The 20,717-nt window shown below is 40.8% G+C and overlaps 1 protein-coding gene across 10 annotated transcripts in view; it reads left to right on the plus strand.

Annotated features, from left to right (window-relative positions):
* LOC112973634 (ubiquinol-cytochrome-c reductase complex assembly factor 1) overlaps positions 1 to 16,443 on the plus strand; it is a 62,314-nt gene extending 45,871 nt beyond the window's left edge. For 2 of the 10 annotated variants that reach the window (XM_026081837.1, XM_026081929.1), the window contains exons 8-10: positions 6,047 to 6,124; positions 7,519 to 7,632; positions 10,990 to 12,809. In XM_026081837.1, the coding sequence (XP_025937622.1) occupies positions 6,047 to 6,124; positions 7,519 to 7,632; positions 10,990 to 11,124 (327 nt within the window). In that variant the 3' untranslated portion in view covers positions 11,125 to 12,809. Of the gene's footprint in view, positions 1 to 6,046; positions 6,125 to 7,303; positions 7,381 to 7,518; positions 7,633 to 9,702; positions 12,811 to 16,368 lie in introns of those variants that run through there. The other 8 variants (XR_003256083.1, XR_003256077.1, XR_003256103.1 and 5 more) reach the window with 8 other exon arrangements.
* Positions 16,444 to 20,717: the final 4,274 nt, after the last annotated feature.

Genomic DNA, 20,717 nt, shown 5'->3' on the forward strand with positions numbered 1-20,717 from the left:
TGTTCTGAGATGGAAAGATATGTGTGCAGCATTTATATGTGGACAGACTGGATTTATGGCAGAAGAGGGTTCCTCTGTTTTGTTTTCTCTTCCTTTCATAATAATTCCTAATATTTATTTCCCTTTTTCTCCACTGTTGGATGTTGAACTGACATTTTCAGAGATCCATCCACAAAAAAATCTTAAGATCTATTTCCTGAATTCTAGCTGGTAAACAAAGGCACATTGTTATATAAATTTTGATTGTTTTTTCCTAAAGTATACTACTAATACCTTTATCAACACTGAATGTTACCAGTCATAATCATCTGAAACTGTTATTCTATCCTTTATTATAGTTTCTACTAATTTGTTAGAAATGGAAGTCAAATTTATCAGTCTGTACTTCCCTGGATCTTCTGAAACTCTTTCAAAAATTTATGCCACATTTCATGGCTCTGCAAACATATTAAATGTTATCTAATATGTTCCATTTAGTTTAATACTTTCTGATCCCAAAGATTTTGTTGCTCTTGATTTTTATTAAGTTATCTTAAGTCTGTTTCCATGGACAGATCATATCACGTGGAATATGGTTCTTTTCAACTCTTTTCAATTTGTGTAACTTCCTTTCAGTTTTTTAGACAGAATTCTTGCTTCCAATGTGCTCAGGTATATTATAATGATCACTTTTAGGCTTTTAGCAAGTAATTTCTTAAAAGAGACATTACAGGAAAAACCCACCACAACTTCTTACCCTTACAGAGAACCAGCGCAACTAAGGAGAGAGCACAGCAATTTTACCTCCCTTCTATGACCTTTCTCTGGAGAGGTTGTCAGTGAGCTGTGCCAGCATGTGCTGAAAAGAAGAATTAAGAATAAGCCTCCATCCATTTCATATAGTCAGGATTGTATTGTGACCTTTGCTGCATCTGTAACTGTAACCATGGCAGAGTTTCCAAGTTAATAGGCTGCAAAATAGAAACATATCTCATTTTACTGATACATGATGGCTAGGGGTGACGGTCTCTTTTTTTCTGAAACATGTAATGCTGTGTTTCTATGTCAGTTTGAAATAGATGTGGTCTAAGGAGTATTACTGATGGTCGTGCAGTTGTTATGAAGGTAGCAGAGCATACAAAAGTCTTTTTCCCTTAACATGTTGTTTTTATGGATTGAGAATTTTGGCAGGAACTGGTTCTGATACAGACTAAAATATATTTAGCTTTTGTCTAGGTTAATACAATGTTGTAGGTTTTCACTGGACGTTGAAGGTGGTTTTAAAGAGTGTGCTCCGAAGTTAAGCATCAGCTGAGGTGCATTACAAAATGACTTATTTTTAATTAGAACATTAGAGAGTTTATCAAAAAAGTTAATATTTTTAGAAAGTATATGGGGAATGACAGCTGTAGCTGATTATAAGCTGGTTAGCTTGACCCTGATTGCAGGCAAAGTAGCAGAATGGTTAATGCAAGACTGAAAAAAAAAAAAAATTGGAAAAATAATTTCTGCAGGATCTTTGTCAGTTATACAACTTTGTGACATTGCCTGGAGGAACTAGGCGTTTTGGCCCATTGCTACAGAGTTTCTTTTAATTCTTTATATTAATTTAATCTTTTTGATCTTTAGCTACATGTCTCAGTCATTTTCAAAAACTGTCCTACATGTAATAGTCATGTTATTGAAGGAAATAAAAGGGCTGTATGCAGTCTTTCCCACTTAATGTCATGTGCATTTATTAAAAGGGCAGCAAACACTTAAAAAGCCTTTATATAACTATATATAGTTATATTATTTATAGTTATAATATAAATTATATATTATAAGCCATTCTTTCCAAACGCAAATTTGGAGAGGGTGCAGAAAAAAGCCCAAATGTTTGAGGACTGACAAAAATGTTTTATGGTGAAAGATTTGCCCTGTATCTCCTACAGGAACTTCTGCCAACATTGAATGCTCCATTAATCAAAAGCGTAAATAGGAGTGATTCATGTTTATGGCAGTGTGGCTAACAGAAGTCCCCAGAGCAGACCCAGTCATAACGACAAAAGTGTACTCATACCTGTGTAACTTGTTTTGCGCAAGAGATGAACTAATTTTACTGTATCAGCATAAAACATGGCTTTGCTATTACAGCTTTGACCACTCTAGGAGTGCTCTGATGATGTAGTGTATCAGTGCACCTAGTGTAAACATTATCTTAAAGAGCCTAATCTTAGTTTGACAATATTACTGTTGTGACACATTTACTAGGTACAGATATAGGAGCAAATAAAGTGTACAGAAGAAGCCTTTTATTCTAGCAGGAATGGTATAATGAGAATGAAAGGGTGGAAACTGAAGCCAGAAAATTCAAATATGAAATGGGATACACATGTTCAACTGTGAGGGTGATATGCTTTAGCCAAACACAACTTATTGAGCTTAGTACAGAGAGAACTCAGTGAAAGGTAATGGTCTGTGATATGCAGAGGGTCAGATTCTATGATCTAATCATTTCTTCTGGCTGAAATCTCTTCATAAAAAATATAGTTCAACCATAACTTATGGCCTAAAGAGAGGAATTGCTGCATGAAATTCAATGATTAGTGCTTGTACAAGGTGAGGTTAGAAGTGTCCCTTCTGGCCTTATACACTACGGATGGATGAATGTGTTAAAGTAGCTTAAGGGTGCAATACATGCTGGCAAAAGCCATAACACCAAGAAACTCCCGTTAAAATGGTTTGAAATAGTGTTGTCTGTGGTCGTCATGGCTATGTCTACGCTAGTGTGTAGTGTGGCCCAACAGGGACACATTTGTTGAGTGAAACAGTTGAGGCTCCAATGTCCCCGCTATACAGGGATGATTTTTACTCTGTGCTAGTTCTGTTCTGATCCTGTGGACTAAACGCCTCTTAGCAGGTGGAGCGCATTAGAGCACGCTTTCAAGTTTGTGCACTGTGAGACTTCTCTGAAGTGTAAACCAGAGCATGGTAAGTAGGGATGATGAGGAGATTCACTATGAAAACATACTCTTGATCCAACCAAAAGATGAATGTAGACTTACCATATGGTAGCTTTCATTTAAAAATTTGCTTATATCTAAGGCAATTTCATACAAGTCCAGCATATACAATAAAGCAGTGTGTTCTTGTCTTCCTAGAAGTTTTGTTAGAATGCAGAACCTTAACTGAGACTTGAGTTGGTAGATTGCCTGATACAGCAATAAGCCTCAACAGCTGTCTGTTCAGCAATGCATATTGACTTGTTGGGGCTGAAGCTGAGGTTTCTCACCGTAATATAATAACAAGAATGTAGTGTGTGCACTGTAGCCTTAAAAAGGCGAATGTGGGATCATGGAGCCCTTCAATGAAAAGAGGTTACATGTAAAAGGAAGATGTGTTAGTTGTACATTTCCTTTTTTTAAAGGTAAGTGTGAGAGATGTAAAAATAAATATATTCCTAGTTTTGAATTAGGATTTTTTCCACTGTATCAATGATATATAAATTATTCTGGTGACAGTTCTGCAATGGGTTGTTTCCAAAGAAGGCAAAGTGGCTAAGTCCTTAGAAAATTCCAGATGTTATCATTTTTTTCTTGTTATTATCAATTACTCACTTGGAATTGTCTAGAAGCTTTTGTACTTAATAACGAACAGTGGGAGAAGGCAGCAAAATCATGACCAATCAGATCATGAAGCTTGCTAGTGCTAAGAATATGTACAGGCTTGAAAAGAGGAAGTGTTCCCAACAAACCTGGATTTGGATTTACTCATTCTTCTTGTTTTATAATGAAGGATTTTTTTTTTCTATAATAATTGTGCCAATGCTGATTGTATTCATCAGAAACTACAATATTCCATTAAAAGTAATTTTACTGCCTAAGATACTGCTCCATCCCCAAAGTCATATTTTATATTTTAAACTGTTTGTCTTTAAGATGTATTTATTGCCATGTTTGTTTAACTTGGTTATCTCCTTCATCAATCTATTTCTTACTAACTTAAAGCTGCTGCTCTTTGTTTTTAGTACAGAAAGCTGCTTCCCTAGGGGTGTATAGTCCAGGACTTGTCTCTGTAATGGGACTATTTGTTTTCTTTGCCCCTTGCAGTTGCCTGCTGTAACATTTGTAGTATGTGTTAAGTAATCCTTGAGGTAACATTTTTATTATGTCATAAAAAGTGCGTGGCAAATATATAATAACTCATGGAATTTGTTTGTTTAAAAATGGAAGGATAATTTATTGAGTGTGTTACATGAGACCTGCTCCCCCTTATTAGAGCTGTAGAAGTGCAGCTTATTTAGAAGTATGTTCTATTGAGAAAAACCACGATCTCTGACATGCATAGAAAGTTTTGAGCATGGTTGGGTAGAAATGACATCATAGTTTATGTACTCAATAAAAATTTAATTAAGTCATTACAGAAGTTGCAGTCATCATTTAACCCTCTGATTTCTTAGTTTAGTTCTTCTTTTTTTTTAAAAACATTTAGTAATAGCCAGTCACCAAATCTTGATGGCCTATAAAATATCTGCATGAATTTTAATAGCTTATATTAGTGGAAAAATGTGAGTAACTGACATAAAAGAAATTTTCCTTGTGTTTGCACTATAAGCAGTTCTATAAAAATCAACTGATGAAAAAGATAGCAGTTTAATGGAATAATGTTTGAACTGGAGATTTGATAGTATGACAAAATAATCCATGTTTTGATAGGAAGCTGTTGCATAAGGACCAAGGTTAGTACTCCTAAGGATACTAAGAAAGATTTAGGACATGTGGTTCCCACTGTCATAAGTATTAAGATTTTAGATATGTTAAATTTCACAGCTTTTCTTTAACCTTATGATAAGCTATACACCAAAGACAGTAATGCTCATTCTGTATTAGAATTGATTTCCTACCCTATGTTCCTGTTTGCGGTTTCTTTTTAAAAAACTTGTCCCCCAAATGTAGTCTCATAGGTAAGTGTTCTGGTTTGGAGGATTGGAGATAGTTATCACGCAGGATTGGAGATAGTTATCCTTGTCAATTATACTTACATTGCATGCAAGGTTTGTAGGAAAAGAAATGCTTGGTCTCTCACGAGTCAATACAAAGAATAATCTTTACCAAAGAGAGCAGAGCTCTGCCCTCATGAGAGTAACTGTTTATTACATTGTTCTGTCGATAGAAATAAAAAGCATGAGCAAAAGGAGTAGCCAGTTTGCATGGAGGAGATGCATGTGAATTATTTCAGCCATCTCTCTGGACCTAGCGGTCTCTCTTTGTTCTACCTAAACTCACACAGGGCTCAATTCTGAAAGCCAATGGGTAGCTCAGGCCAAAGTAGCAAATATTTAAGCAACTGTTAAATTTAGTTAAAAGTCAGTGTGGAACATAGACTGAGTCATACAGCATAAGGGGATGTAGCTTGAGAATCACCAGCTCTGAAAGAAACTTAGTCATAGTGAACAACTAGCAAGTCTGAGCTTCTAGAGAGATGCTGTAGAAACAGAATCCATGTGACTGCTGAATGAGCAAGTCAATATTGACAAGTAATTAAGAGGTAGTGGTAGGGATGGTGCCTCTATCTTTAGCGTTACGGTACTTTTACTGTAATAGCATGTCTAGCTCTGGAGTCTGTGTGTTAGAAAAAATGTTCAAAAACTTGTGAGTTTCTAAAAGATCTATATGAATGAATCAAGGTCTGAAAAACCTGCATAATAGGTAAAACACAGAGCAGTTTTCATTATCTTAGTCTACGCTGCCACTGAAAGGACAGCCTTGCCTTCACTCTTTCCAGCCAGCATTTTTTCTCTGCTCAGGTAGCTATATGCCAGCACTGTTGGTTGAGGATTTTTCTGCCATTTATATAATCTTACTAACATTGACTGTGACTTTTATTTGTGTAAAGAACTAATGGAGCTGTACTGTACATTCTTCTAAAGTCACTGACTACATGAACCTCGCAATTTACAGCCAAATCCTAACATATGGACCACAGTACTCTTTCTTCTTTTCCTACTCAGAATGAAACTGGTAGTTTTTTCATCACCTCCACCAGTTTAGAACCCATTCAGATGGTTTTCTTTTTTATTTTTCAGATTACTTCTGCTGCTCTAAAGGAAGATTTGAGAAGTATGGTAGAAAATTTCTATGCAGCTCTGTTTGGGTATGATGAGGTAAGAAGGGTATTTTCAGAGAATGAGCAGGAACAAACAGGCCATCTAATTCACTTAACAGAAAATGCTGCAGATGGATAAAACATTTGCCATACATATCATTGGGCAAATGTTGCATTATGGAGGCAGACTTCTTAGCTATTGTGATCAAGTTTTGCCTTGGATTGAACCGTCTTTAAGAAAAAAGGAAACGTGTAGCACATTGATTTAAAACATGGGACATGGAAGAGGGATGTTCTTTGTTCTGTTTGACTGTTATTGCTTGACCATTAGTAAATCATATCCTCTCTCTGAATCTCATTTTACTCCACTGTACTTTGAGAGCAGTATTTATAGTAAGAGTCTATGAATATTGGGAAGCAAAAGCACCATTGTGTACAAGTGTTTATGGGACATTTTCAAGTAGAAAATACAATTGCATCAGCTCTTACAGTAGTTAACTTTTTGCTCTAGTGGGTGTTGCTACTGATGTTCTTTTTGTTTACATGGTGATGTTGTTTTTTTTACATGGCTACTTGCATTATTAATATCTTGTAAAGGTAAACTTCATAGAGTATTGGACAATGTTATGCATGCAGGTTTTTCCTTTAATCTATTTTTAAGTATACCTAGGATGTGTCTGTATGTCTGTCTTTTTCTTTCCTCTTTTTTTGTTGACAGTCTTTTTAGAAGCAAAATGTCTAGTTAAATTAAAGACAAATGTTGACCTTTTGTATTTTAACTGAATATTTTAAAGTCCTCTCTTGTCTTTGGCAAACGTGTCAGCAGAAGACAGGAGTTATGAGACTGTGGTGATAGCACCATATAATCTAGAAAGACAATAAAAGCTGAAGAGAATTTAGATGAAAAGTTCTCATGGATGTGACTGTTGTGTAAGCCAAATTTAAAATTAGATTTAACTGGAAAAATCTAGATAGTTCTTGATGATAAGAACTTCTCTCTTTCATTCAGAATGAGGCAAATAGTAAAGTCCAGATTGCTTTTCCAGAACATCATATTATATATCTTTTAATTTTTAATATTTCAAGTATCATGGGCTTCACACAGTTCTCTGAAGTGGTGCTCTCTTCTCTGTAAGGCCTAATCTAAAGATTTAAAAACAGAGAAACAGAATAGTCAGCTACTACATTGCCAGTACCCCCACCCAGGTTTTTCTGATTGGCTGAATATTTGTTACAGGTTGAAGCAGTTAGTCTCCTGCAAGCTCAAGGTTGTTCTTAACTCTGGGGAAGAATGACGTTGATGCTTTTTCACAGGTACAGTCCACAGTAGTTGTGGGCTTTGAGATGTCTGATATTGTCTAGCGCCAAGTAGTTAGAATAATGGATCAGGTTTGTCTTGTGTTTACACTCTCTTCACGTGCAGTTTTTAATTCCCTCTCTTTACTTACTTAGGGAATCTTGTCTGATGATCATGTTCTGGCAGCAGCCCTTTGGAGAAACCTTTTTAACAGGAACTGTGAGGACCCTAGGCATCTGGAATTACTTGTAGAGTATGTGCGCAAACAGGTACGCTACAGCTCATAGCACAGCTTCTCTTCATTCTCTTGTTAGGTATTGAATATTTATTTTTTATTGCCTGCATACTATGTAGCTCCATTTTCCTTGTAAGTATAGGTGGGTTTTATATTCATTTGTTACTTTTAAGGAGAAAAGGTAAAACTATAAAAACTGGCTGACATTCATTGCAGTTTGACTACAGAGAAATTGGCTACAGAGAAATTCACAAGAGATTGAAAGCAACCATGCTTATTCTTTTTCTGGGCCCATGCTGTGGAGGGTCTTGACAAAAATGTGTCAGAAATGAGCTGCAGCTTGTTGTAGCATTATACTTGATGTTGTGGAGTCATCCTTGACAGTGCTCTGCCATATGGGACTTCCTGTAACTTAATATATGCCAGGGCCATTTAATTTACTTTGGGGAGCCTCTCCTACAGCCTAAAATCAGTGTTGTAAAGAAGGGATTAAGTTGCATTAAACCCCTGGAATCTTTTAAGAGGGAATGCTATTCTGCAGCTCTTCAGGAGTCTTTCAATCACTATGGCATATCGTTATGATGAACTTTGCGGATAGTAAGTAACAGGTTTTGTTTTTCAGAATGATTTAAATTTCTTTTGATTCATACCTGGAGGAAAAAATATTAAACAGTGTGTGTCCTCTCAACCATTATGAGGCTTCTGAACCAGGTTTCTAGGAAATGCTGGGTAGGAGCTGGTGGATGTAGCCCAGGGTGGGTTCCAAAGATGGAAGAAAGGGTGAGAGAGAAGTTTTGGAGGAAAAATGTAGGCTGTTGGACAGGAAATTGAAGACCAGGTCCTCCACAGTAGCATTATCTGTAATGTTTTCACTACTGTATTCAAGACCTGATGGATATTTGAAGAGACGGTATTTCAGTGCATGTCTGACAAAAAGGTATGGAAAGTGAAAGGCTCAAATTTGTCAGGGACTGAGGATGCTTCCAGCATGCTGGAGTGCTTCTCAGGAGGCACAGACTTAATGTACCAGGTTGCTGATGCTTAATATCAGGGAGGTCATAGGAAAGTTTAAAACTGAAGATAGGCAGGAAGCAAACAAGTGTAGAGAGCATGAAATTTGGGACAATTTGTCCACCAAGTGGGGAAATCATAGCAATTCTGTATGCTCAAGCAAAGGGTAGGACAGAGGCTATCAGCAGTTGAGTAGGAAACAGTGATCATACAGATAAATGTGGCGCACTGGGGAAGAGTCAGCACGGCTTTTCTGAAGGCCAGTCTTGCCTCACAAATCTGTGGAGTTACTTGAAAGAGCCATTGATGCTGTGGACAAGGAATATCTGATTTACATAGTCTCTTGGTTTTCTAGAAAGTTCTAGGAAGCTTCCACCAAAGACTTCTAAAGAAACTAGGTAGCCATAGGAGAAGAGCAAAGGTAGTCCCATAGACAAGTAACTAATAGGAATGTAGGCAATAGGGGGCCAATAAATTGTCAGGTTTTAACAGAGGAGAGATTGTTACTAGATTCAGAGGACTGGGGGTGGGAAGGGCTGTGTGCTGTTCAATATGGTTGTAAAGGAAACAGAGGGGAGTGAATTGTGAGGTGACAGTTTGCTGATACTAGGCTGTTCATGGCAGTAAGCATGAGAGTTGATTGCAGAAAGAATTCATACAGCGAATGACTAGATGAAGAAATGGCAGATGCAGTTCAGTGTAGACAACTGTAAAGTGATGCGCTTGGAGACAAAAACAATCCCAACTTTTCATATATAGTGATGAGCTCTAAACTATTACCACACAGCAGTGAGCCCTTGAGATTATAATTGGGTTATCAAAATGTCAGCTCAGTGCTAAGAAGTGTTAAATTAAAACAAATGCTCAGAACTCATGAGGAAGGAATAGAGAATAAAACATAGTGTTGTCATGCCACTTTTTAAATCCATGGTACCCCTGTGATCTTGAATAATGCGTACAGTTTGGGTCCCTGCCACCAAGAAAGATTAAAAAAAAAAATGAACTGAAGAAGGTTCTGAGAAGAGCAGTAAGGCTGATATGAAACAGCTTCTGTATTAGCAATGACTAGGACTCCCTAATCTGAAAAAAACAGCTGAGAAAGAGTATGAGACAGCTCTGTGAAGTCTTGAAGGCTTATGGAAGGTGAGGTGGAGTAGGACCAGACGATCTCCAGAGATCCTTTCCAAGCTCAACCATTCCGTCATTCTGCGGGTGTGGAAAGGTTGGTAAGCCTCTTCTGATACAAGAGTCTGGGGACAAACGTTGCCACAGGTTGCCTGGGATGCTAAAACATACATGGATTTCAAAAGCCACAGGCAAAGTTCATGAAAGAGAAATCTATCGTGGGCCTTTAAATGCACGACCACCATTTCAGGCTCAATATCCCTGAACTAACAAATTTGGGGAGGGAGGGAGAGTAAACAAGGAAAATAGCATTGTACGTATGTGTTGTACTTAACCCCTCCTGAGGAATCTGCTATTGATGATCCTCAGAAACAGGATACTGTGCTTAGGTGGCACTTCAGTCTGATCCTGTGTGGCCGTTGACACATTACGTTCTTTCCTTTGCTGAGAAATTCCTTGTCAGATTATCTTTTGTTGCTAGTAAGCCCTGGAAATCCCTTGAGTAAGAAATCTTTTCCGCAATTTCTTGCTGATCCTGTCTTTAACAGTGGCTATTAGCGGATGCCCAGAGAAGAATATAATAACAGGGCAAGCGTGTGCACTGTTTCCCTGGTCAAGTCTCCTAGCAGTCTGTGTTCCCAGACTTCATGAGCCAGAGGTGGTATTTTTGTATTTTAATGCCCCTTGATGGACTATAACCCTTACAGACTTTCAGTGTTTGCAGTGTCCTGTGGGAGCAAATTTCATAATTACCAATGTGTTAACCCTATGTTGTATGAAAAGTTTTTTTTTTTTTTTTGCTTGCTTTGCACCTTATCTTTTCGTTTGCCACTTATTTCTTGAATAGTGAGAATGAGTATTCGTTCCCTGTTCACCTCCTCCAACCTGGGTGCTTTTATAAATCTCCGATGCCCCCTGCTAGTCAGTCCCTGGTCTGTGTGAAACCACTTCCTGGAGCAAGCGCTCCGGGCAGATAACGCTGCTGGTAATGTGTCATCCCAATTAACCGCTGGGCCCATGAGGGGAGTCACAGCAGCCTTGCGCGGCTCCTCCTTGTCCTGCTGCCAGACTTTGAGCGGAGGCGTTAGCCGCGGCGCGAGGAGAAGGCTGCGCGCAGTCGCCTGCGGCGGCTCTGCGATCCTCATCCCCTAGTGTTTCCGTGCCCCGTCGGAAGCTTCGTCCTTCGCCCTTGGCCCTGGGCAGCCGGGGAGGGCGGCGGGCGCGGACACTGACCCCGACGCCCTGTCGCCTCCAGGTGCAGCACCTGGACGCCCTCAGCGGGGAGGAGCTGCTGCTGACGGGCGAGGTGAGCTGGCGCCCCCTGGTGGAGAGCGACGCCCGCAGCATCCTGAAGCCCCTCTCCCCCGTCTACAACGATGAAGGACTCTGAGAGCCTCGTCGCGTCGCCCCGGTGTTCGCTTCTCAAATGGGAAAAATTGCTTGGGAAAACTGCCTCCGATTGAACTGCTCTGACGTGGGGTCAGGAAGGAATAACTGCTGTTGACAGAATATATTGAAATAGATGCCATATCTGTGGTGACTCGGTAGCAAATTGGACAGCTGTACTCTTCTGGATATTCATCTGTGATTAAATGCTTAGTTGGTTCAAGAACCTTTGTTGTTGTAATGGCACTGAGCGGTCCTTGCAGACAAATTCCAACCAGACGTTTTACCATGAGTTATAATTCACTCAAGAAGACATTTCTGTCCTTTGCCTCGTTTGGAGAGCCGCTGTGTACAGACACAGCAGTGTTCCTCTGCTCACAGAATGTTTGTGAACACAAATCTGAGCTTTGCTTATTAGATGTTAATATATTCTAAAAGCCTGACATTAAGATAGAATGGTCCATTTTCGCTTTAATAGAGTTGAGAATTGCTTTAACAGATTCTGAAGGATTTTCCATGAAAATCCTTTTTAGGAACTCTCTGCGCTGTTGCACAAGGATATGAGGATGGAAAGAACAATGCACTGTTCCCACTAATTCTCTATGACTCTAGCCATCCTAGTGAGAAATGCAGGCTGAAACATGGCTGGGCTGTCACTAAAAGCTACCTCAGAGTACTTTGTATTTCAGAGGAGCTCTGCCTTGCTGATATTTCCATATTCTTTTTAGAGTTGTGTTCTAGTTATTTTTTTAGGAAAATAACATCCCCATTTCTGTCCAGGGCTCTTAATGGGATAGGACTGTGCTATCCCCCACCCCTCAAAGCAGTGGTTCAGAGCTTTTTAATGAGACCTGTTAACCCCAGTTAACGCGCAGGCAGATTACCCCTACATGATAATTATGAGAGCAATTGCTCCACTGATTAAATCAGCAGCGGCTGAGGTGTACTGTGCAGGTGGATGGTTCACCAGGCTATTTCCAGGTCAGTGACAAAAACTGTTTTCATTTCTCATGTCTAAAATCCTAATCCATAATAAATGTCAGTCTGGATAAAACTGATGTGTATGTGTTTTCTATGTCATGTGTGCTTCTGATAAGAACAAGCCCTATAATATTAGGACTTATTCCTAATAAAACTATTAAACAAAAATAGAAGATAGTAATCCTTAATTTGTGATCAAATGCTGTTATTTCTGGTGAAAGTGTGACTGTGCCTGGCTGTAACTGTTCTTGCTTCTGATGTTCCTTCCTTTGGATTGTGTGTTTTGGTGAATACTTGGCATCCCTCTTCTGTGTGAAGAGCAGTGGGATGCAGAATATAGGCTCCCAAACACTGGCCTGCATTTTTTTAACCTTTTCTTAGAGATTCTTCTCAGTACTTGAAAGAAAGAAAAGAAAAAAAAAGGCATTTTGTTAGTTTTTTTCCAAGGCGAACTTCCTCAGTTTAACTTGTTATAAAATGAGTCATGTAAAGAAACCCTCTATGTGTGAGGTGTATCCCTCCTCTGTGAAAACATTACAGACCAAACAACTTGCTTGCAGTTTATTTAAGATGCTTTTGTTGAAAGCTGAGCTAAGCAGAGAAACCTCTTATGTGTGAAGTATTATACAGTGTGTGTGAGATAATAACACCTTGTAATTCATTACAGCTGGGTTGTATTTACATAAAAGAAGGCTGAGCTGTGTAGGAATTTGCTGATTAATTTATTTTTAATGGGAGTGAAGTATACCAAGTACCAAAATAAACTTTACTTTGTGTATCTTACTGCTCCTGGAATAGGTGGAAAAATTAATGGTAGATATTTTGGCTCAAAACTACATACATTAATTCATATACAAAACAGTCATTTAAACTTTAACCCCTTTCCTGCTATGTAATTTAAACCTGGACTCATGTTATCCATGCCATGGGAACACAGGATTAGGAGTACACCGCCTTCCAACCCAGAGGACCTAGTGCGCGCAGGTCTGAGATCACGTAGCATCTCTGGTACTGAAGCTGTGAAGGCTGCAAACTAGAATTCATGGGACCACTGGTCTGGGATGATGGTGTCTTTTGTACTGTGAATGTGCGACAGCTGTATGATCAAAACCTTCCTTTTATGTGTAGGGGTGGGAGTCTCCAGAAATTGTGGTGCTTGATTGTGGTCACTGGTATGTGCTTTTGCACTTTTATTAATATGAGAATAGAGACACCTCTAATCAAGGTTCATTGCTTGTTTCATAAAATGCCTTCAAACACCCCACTGTTACAGAATTGAGCCAGCAGTCAAGGTGTGTTTTGGAGAGAAGTGGGTGGAGCATATTAAGAGAGTAAGACAGAGACTGTCTATGAATTCAAAGAGAGGTCTGTTAGGAAAAGTACACCGGAGGCTGCATGGGGTGAGAGAAGAACTGGCTTCCCAGCCATTGATTATCTGGAGACAGAATTTGGGTGTAGACTATGAGAGTGTCTTACTCTTGAGAGAGGTATTTCAATAGGACAGAAACATCCTGTTTTCTGCATTTTATATGAGAGGCATCTTTACAGCCAGAATTTAGAGTCCTTGAGGAAAGCTTGTATTTCCAATAGCAAAATCTGCCTCTTACAGACATTATGGCAGCAATGATTAGCAGGTAATGTGATTTCTGTGTACAGGACTGAACACAGTATTATTAACCAGTCATGTTGTAAAGCCCATTTTCAAGGTTTTGGAGAGGGAATAATTGAAGATATTTTACTTTTGGATAGTTCTTTGTTAATGCTGCTAGTTTTTTGAGAGCGATCCCAGAGCATCAGCTTTGGTCACTTACTGTATTTTGAGTGAATATATGGATGTGCATTTCTTCTGACAGCAGCAAGTTCAACGCTTTATCATCCAGCCTGACCTCCTATGTCATATATAGAATTCAGATGTTGCTGATTAATTTCAAAGAAATTGCTCTCCGAAATTACCCAGGTGTCATGAGGCACCAGCTTCTAGGAAGCACTGAGTATGTCGGCTAAATCTTGTCTTCCTTTGTTTCTGTGAGCAGAAAACAAGGGCCAACAATCAATGTTCCTTCCATCTCTGCTGCTTTTGTTCCAGCAGTAGAGTAGGTGCACATTTTGCCCACAATGTCACGCTTGCAGGTTCTCTTCAGACTGAGACAACTTGGGGTAGGGGGAGTCATCTGTTGTAGCTCAGGCATCCAAGGGTATTTTAGATGGTTGAATGTTTTCCTGCAATACATGTTATCTCCTCTGTTCCTATGTTCGCACCTCCATTCGGTATTTATATCTAGCTGTCTTCTCCTGCTTTTTAGACAACTGAAGTGCTAAAAGCACAGGTATCCTTGCTGATTCCCACATTTCCTGTCCTATCTAGGTGCCTAAACCCTGTTAGAGTACAGTTACCACTTTCCAGATTTCTGATTCCTGTCCTAACCTTCCACCAAGTGCAGTTTTTAGTCATGGTTGTATTGCACCAAATCCTCAGGTCAGAATTGCAACTCCTGACATAGCAATGGGATTTAACCACTGACCTGTCTCATTTATCCTGCCTTTGGCTTGGCAAATAGCATAAAGAGAAACTGGAGACTGAGTAAGAGCAATTTTTTCCACAGAAGCTTTAATGTAGTAGATGTGGAATAGCAATGTGGTAGGGGGAGAAGCATAGGTTGGGAGAGGATTGTGACAGGCTCTGAAAGCATGGTCACTATGATTTATGCCACTGCATGACACCCTTTTGAAGAGTAGTGGGAACCAGATGAGGACGGACCTGGACCGGGAGCCCTCTGACCCACCCCCATGTTTTTACACATTATTCTACTTCCAAAACCTACCAGAGGAGACCTGCATTCAGAGATTCAGATCAACATAGACCTGATGCAGTCTACTTGTGGCATTCTGTAGGACAAGTTTAATCCTGAGCGTGTAACAAAGGTTGTCTCCACCCTAGAGATGTGCTGAAGTACTGCTGCAAGCATTTAGAGAAGTATATTGATCCTCTATGCAAGTATACTGAACAATTCATCATCTTTCTTGAGCCCCAAAACTGGACTGCATGTGCTTTCTTCCAGCAAGATGAAAATATCAGTGTTGGGAGTGATAGACATTCACACCAATACCTAGAAATTGCCTAGTGTCTTTCTAACGCTTCTGCTACTAGAGTTGTGCCTTGAGCACCAGTGGTCACCTGTTATGACTTCCTCTGGGTTCTCAGACTACAGTGCAGATGGATGCTTGTGGTCTTAGCCTAGTACATGTATTTTTCTGGATGATACTGGTGTTAGCTAGTTTTTTAGTAGACACTCCATTATCTAGGCCCCTGCCCTCTGCATCTGCCTCTCTATATTTGGCCTACTGTGTCTGATCTCTGTTGTCTTTTTGTACCATGAACTCTAATCAAAACTTTTTTTCCCCCTTTTCTTCACAAAAGACTGATAAACCTGTGCTCCCTTCTTGCTGCTGAACGCTGCTTCATCAGGCTTGATTGTGCCTTTGGTATCCTAAAGTCAGATTAAAACCTCTTTCAGTAGTCTGGGTGGTGGTATTTCTACCACTCTGCAGCATGCACTGGGTAACACTATCTCCATCTTTTGGACATATTATGACTGCACAGCCTGGGTCTCAGCAAGTCTGAGAGGCAGAAACTTGCATAGCAGGCCGAGAAGGTTGGCAAGGACACAGGAAAAGATTCTGAGGCTGAACAGGTGTGAGTACTAGTCTGCAATGCTTTAGCAGTTGTGCTGTGCTTCTGAGGTGTCCACCTCTCCTGCCTGAGAAGGGAATCTCACCCACTGCTGCTGGTGAGCTGCTTGGCCTCCTGCACTGTGAAGGGGTAGTTGCTTATTAGTAGTCTCGTGATCCTTCCCAGACTCCTCTGATGAGCCTTTCTTTCCAGCTGCTTATGGCTGTCCTGTGCATCCTACATATGTTCTTTCTGAAGTTGCTGAACATGTTGAGGGAGTATTTGTTTTGTTTGCAGTCATTCAACCTGCTCAGCAGCTTGCTCTGCTCATTTGTGGGACAGAGGAGATGTTTGAGCCTCATCCTTCCACTGGGAATGCAGAGCAGGAGCTCACATAAGCATGATCCTATCCTTTCCTGCTGCATTTCAGTGGCTGCTCCAGATGTGATGTGCTGGGAGCACCCACTGAGTTTAGGGGAAGTGGCTCTGTAGTGGATCTGTATGAGGGACCTGGGACAGCCTAGTGAAAGCATTTTCCTGTATGTGAGAGCAGGAACCAGAAATACCTACTATCCTGTTTTGTATTGTCTTGTGCAGATGCTTTCATGTAGGAGGACACTGCAACAGGTTGTTGAAGCTGGATCCTGTTGGTGCTAGTGCAGCTGTCCCAAGAAGGTAAGGGCTCCTTCATGTTTATTTAGGAAGCAAGAAGTTTTGCAAATGCAAAGCTTTCATTAACGGTTGCATCACTCACTAAAGGAGTGAGCAGGAATCGTGTTCATTCCTCATCCCACTTGCTAGCCTTCTGGGCTACTCCACATCCTGTCGAAACAGGGCATCCTGTGAGGATTTGCTCATTGTCCCACATCCTTCCTTTCATACCCTCTTCCTGCCTGTAACTATATCCACTGATATTACAATTTCAAATTCCATTTCTGTGTATCTCCTTTGGAAGGAGAGAAGGAAGAGATGGCTGAAAGTGCTTTTTCACGTGGAGCTCTGTTCACATGTAGGCCCCTGCCTGTTGGCGCTTAGAGAACAACAGCCTGGAGAAGAGGCAGGTTGTGGTCCTTCTCAAGAGCCTCCCACTTTTTTGAGGGCTATAGTCACTTTTCTCCCTAGCTCTGAGTTCACAGAAGTCCTTGCAGGCTCTGCAGGGCCATTGAACAAACCTTGGGTGGTGAGTGAGAAATACTGATGGGACCTACATGACAAATTCCTGTGTTGTCCAAAGCTTTGTTTGCTTCCCTTAAGGAGTGATCTCAAGGTATAGCAAGCACTGACACCCACCCAGGCTCTGCAGGCATTGATGAAATTGCCTCAGACCTGGGATTGTTGTTCTCATCTTATGATGCCTTTTAGCTCTGCTCTAGCTATAAAATTAGGTTTCTGTAAAGGTAGCCAGTACTTGCACAGCACTCACTGTAGTGAACATTTATTTTGTATTTAAAATGCACTTCCTCATGCCCTGATACAAATGGTAACACCATGCTGGTCAGGCTGGATGTTCTGAGAACTCATGGAAGAACTGTGGAGTTATAAATTAAAAAGATCATGTTGGAATTGAAACCTTCATGTGAGTATTGATGCATCTGAATCCTGGAGTGGGAAAGGCACCAGCCTGTGTTTGGACAGGCACCAGCCAAGATGATGGGCAGCTGTATTGGGTGATAGCTCTGTTTTGCCAACAGCTGCGAATCAGTATCCTGAGCAGCTCAGGCTGGACCCGGAAGGAACACAGAATGACTTTGTGGCCATGCACTGGGCCATGTGTCATAGGCTATAAAGGGATCTTGGATCAGCCAGAACGTGTATGCTGGGCATGCCACTGAGCAGGGAGCTAGCAGAGGACGTAGGGATGTCTACCTTCCCTGCCATTGCTAGCTGTTAGATCGTTTGCCCTATAGCTGGCAACTAGTGTTCAAACCTGTCCTTCAGCTGAGTGGGTTCGAAGCTGTATCTCCCCTGATTTGGAAGAGTCTTAACACATAAATGGAAAAAAAAAAGAAACAAGGAGCTCGTGTGCTGCAGCTGTGTTTAGAAAGAGAATGATTCTGTAGTGCCGTGATCAGGAATCTCAGACGAAAAACTGGGGCATTTGTCTTTGTGCTGCTCTCTTGGTGATTTCAGTATTGACACAGATCTCAGTGCAGTAATTAAAACTCTTTTAAAACTTTTCCCATCTAGTTGCGTGTCCTAGTTGTTAGAAAAAAAACAAGTTCACTCTTGCTGCTTCCATCTGGTCAGCGAATCTGGAATTATTGTCTGCACAGTGGAACATTTTTATGGAGATGCTTTCCAGAAAAGCCTATCAATAAGTGTATTTGAGCACCATGATGTGTGGTAGGAGATGTGGATCTAAGTGCTGAAAACGAAAGGGGAAAAAAAGCACATCCAGCTTCTCATGTTCCAGGTGAGTGCTCTCCAAGAACCACATGGTTATGAAGAGAGGTAGCAGGCTCCTTTGCATCTGTGCTCAAAGAGGAAGCAGCAGACATATTTTGTGGGAAGCCCAGTCAAGTTGTTTGTGTTTGGTAAACTCCAAGAATATCTGTAGTGGGGCACATGGATGAAGCACTGACTAATTTCTGGATCCCAACTGAACTCGTATATCAGCTAGAGCATAGTTGCCTAGGGATGTTCACTTGGGAGTGGGATTCAGTATGTACGTTTAGCCAGAAGGGAATTTCCCCCCATCTTTCTCTGTTGATTACAGAAGATGCATAGACAATGCTTCTAGATAAGATCCTAAGTTCTAGGTGGCAAAAACTGGCTAATGTGATTCCCACATCCTGTGTTGGCCATCAAACAGAAGAGTGCCAATTATAGACATTTATCTCTTTGCCAGATGATAGGGACAGGATATCTCACATCTAATTTTAAATGTCTCCACAGTAAACCTCTGTCACTGACTTTGGCAGCCTGAGCGCTCTCTCCTTATACTCAGTGAACAAAGATAAGTACTTTCATGGCACAGTTCATCTGACCTGTTTCAGATGTCTGCTTTAGGGTGAGGTAACTGACTCCCTAACAGTCTCTGCCTCTCCCCACTGACACTGAAGAAGGCCTGGCTGACAAGCTTGGCTGGAGACATTTGCATGGTTGGTGCTTTCATGTGTTGAGGTCCATGAGAAATTATTGGAGGGGGAGCAGATCCCTACCAAACACCAGCTGGAAAAAGAGTTGAAATCCCCTTACTGTACCAGAATCAGAAGCAGTGATATATCTGGCAGAAAACACATCTGATGACTTCCTTTAAATTTACAGTCTTTTTAGCTCTTCAGGAAGGCAAAAAGAAGGGTGATGTTAATACACAGCACCCTGGGAAAGCAGCTCCAGAGAAAGGCCCATCATATGTATCTTATATCCCCTTCCCTTAACTCTGTACATTGATTTTTCCTCAAACTTCCTTACATTTTATTTGGTTTTTCACCTCACCATTTTAAGTTATGTTTTTCTTTAGGCTGCTCCAACACCTATTTGCACCTATGAAACTTCTATGCCAATAGCATTATTATAATTTTCTCCCATATCTATTGTCCATGGCAGCTAACTCTGCACCTGCTCTCTGCTGGCTTCATTGCAGCACAGCTCTGGCAGGTTAGTTAAACCTTCTGATTAAATATACATTGGCTTCTGTTTTTTAGGTTTGCACAGTCCTGGTAAGAGTCTTCATTCTAACTTCAGCAATCTAAAGACTAAATGGCTAATCTAAATAAATCATCTATCTGCATCTGTAGCTGGTGGAGAGTGATAGCCCCTTGAGGATGTGATTCATCCCAGCTGCCCTAGAACTCAGTGTTTGAATGTGCTAGTTCACACTTGGCATGGCTGTCTCTCTCCATTGACTATTGCCTGGTGATTATTAGAGAGCAGACATTTAACTCTTAGACAGCTTAATTTAGCTTGGATAATTTAATCTACGGGGTTTTTGTAACTTGTAGATAAAAGGCTAGCTGATTACATCAACTATCCAGCCAGTTCTTCATGCTGTGCTTTAAAATTTTTCTGGTGGAGTTTAGTAGCTGCAGGGTAAGTGAGATGAATGGGGTGGAGGAGGTCCAGATTGCAGTCTGGGGACTTCTATGTGCCTCCTGTGCAGAATTTTTCTTACACTGCGTTATGTACTGAATGCATTTCTAACACAGTGTTTTAACTGATCTATTATTGTCTGCCTCTAGTGTTTCTCCAAAAATAATTCCATAATACTTCTGGGTAGCTGGAGTTAACTAATCCCCCAAATACCCAGCCCATGGACGATGTTATCATTCACACTGTACCAGACTCCTATGTTTGAACGCTCCCTTCCTTGAAGAATTTCCAGGGAGATGCTAAGAGACCATATGAGCTATTGCTCTTGCAGTCTGTGGTATTTAATAATGTGTACTGTGCTGAGATTCCTGCCATGCTTCATACAGACACTGTGGCCTTGTGATATCAAAAAAGATGCTGTTTTGACTTCTCTGCTGCGTGCCAGTGTGGCAAATCCCAGGTTCCCAGGAAATGCTGAACAGGAACCAGTAGCTATGGTTCAGGAATGAATGAGTTTCTTGGCCTAGTCTCATTACCTGCTCAGGATATTTGTATTTCATTATAACTGCCACTGAGAAGCATGTTTGATTTGGAACAGATTTCAAGCAGGAACAAGTTGCAACATCTGCATTTCCACTGTGAGCGCAATGAGGGACAAAACAGGTTAGAGCCTGCTTGGCCAAAGGTGGGAACGTCATAGGAGTGAAGGGGAGGGCAGTGCATGAATCAGTTACAGGGAAAGGGAAGGAGCAGATTGAAGAGCTGGTCTCCCTCCCATTGCAAAAGGGATACTTTAAGCACTGAATATCTGGAGTGTGGCTGGTGAAGCTGAGTGAGGGAGCTGGGGAAGGCCAGCTCCTCCCCCAGAGTAGGAGGCCGTACCTGGTGATTATCTCCCAAGCGGAGGAGTGGAA

The sequence above is a fragment of the Apteryx rowi genome, unplaced genomic scaffold, assembly GCF_003343035.1.
Source record: "Apteryx rowi isolate R43461 unplaced genomic scaffold, aptRow1 scaffold_0, whole genome shotgun sequence".
Lineage (NCBI taxonomy): Eukaryota > Metazoa > Chordata > Aves > Apterygiformes > Apterygidae > Apteryx > Apteryx rowi.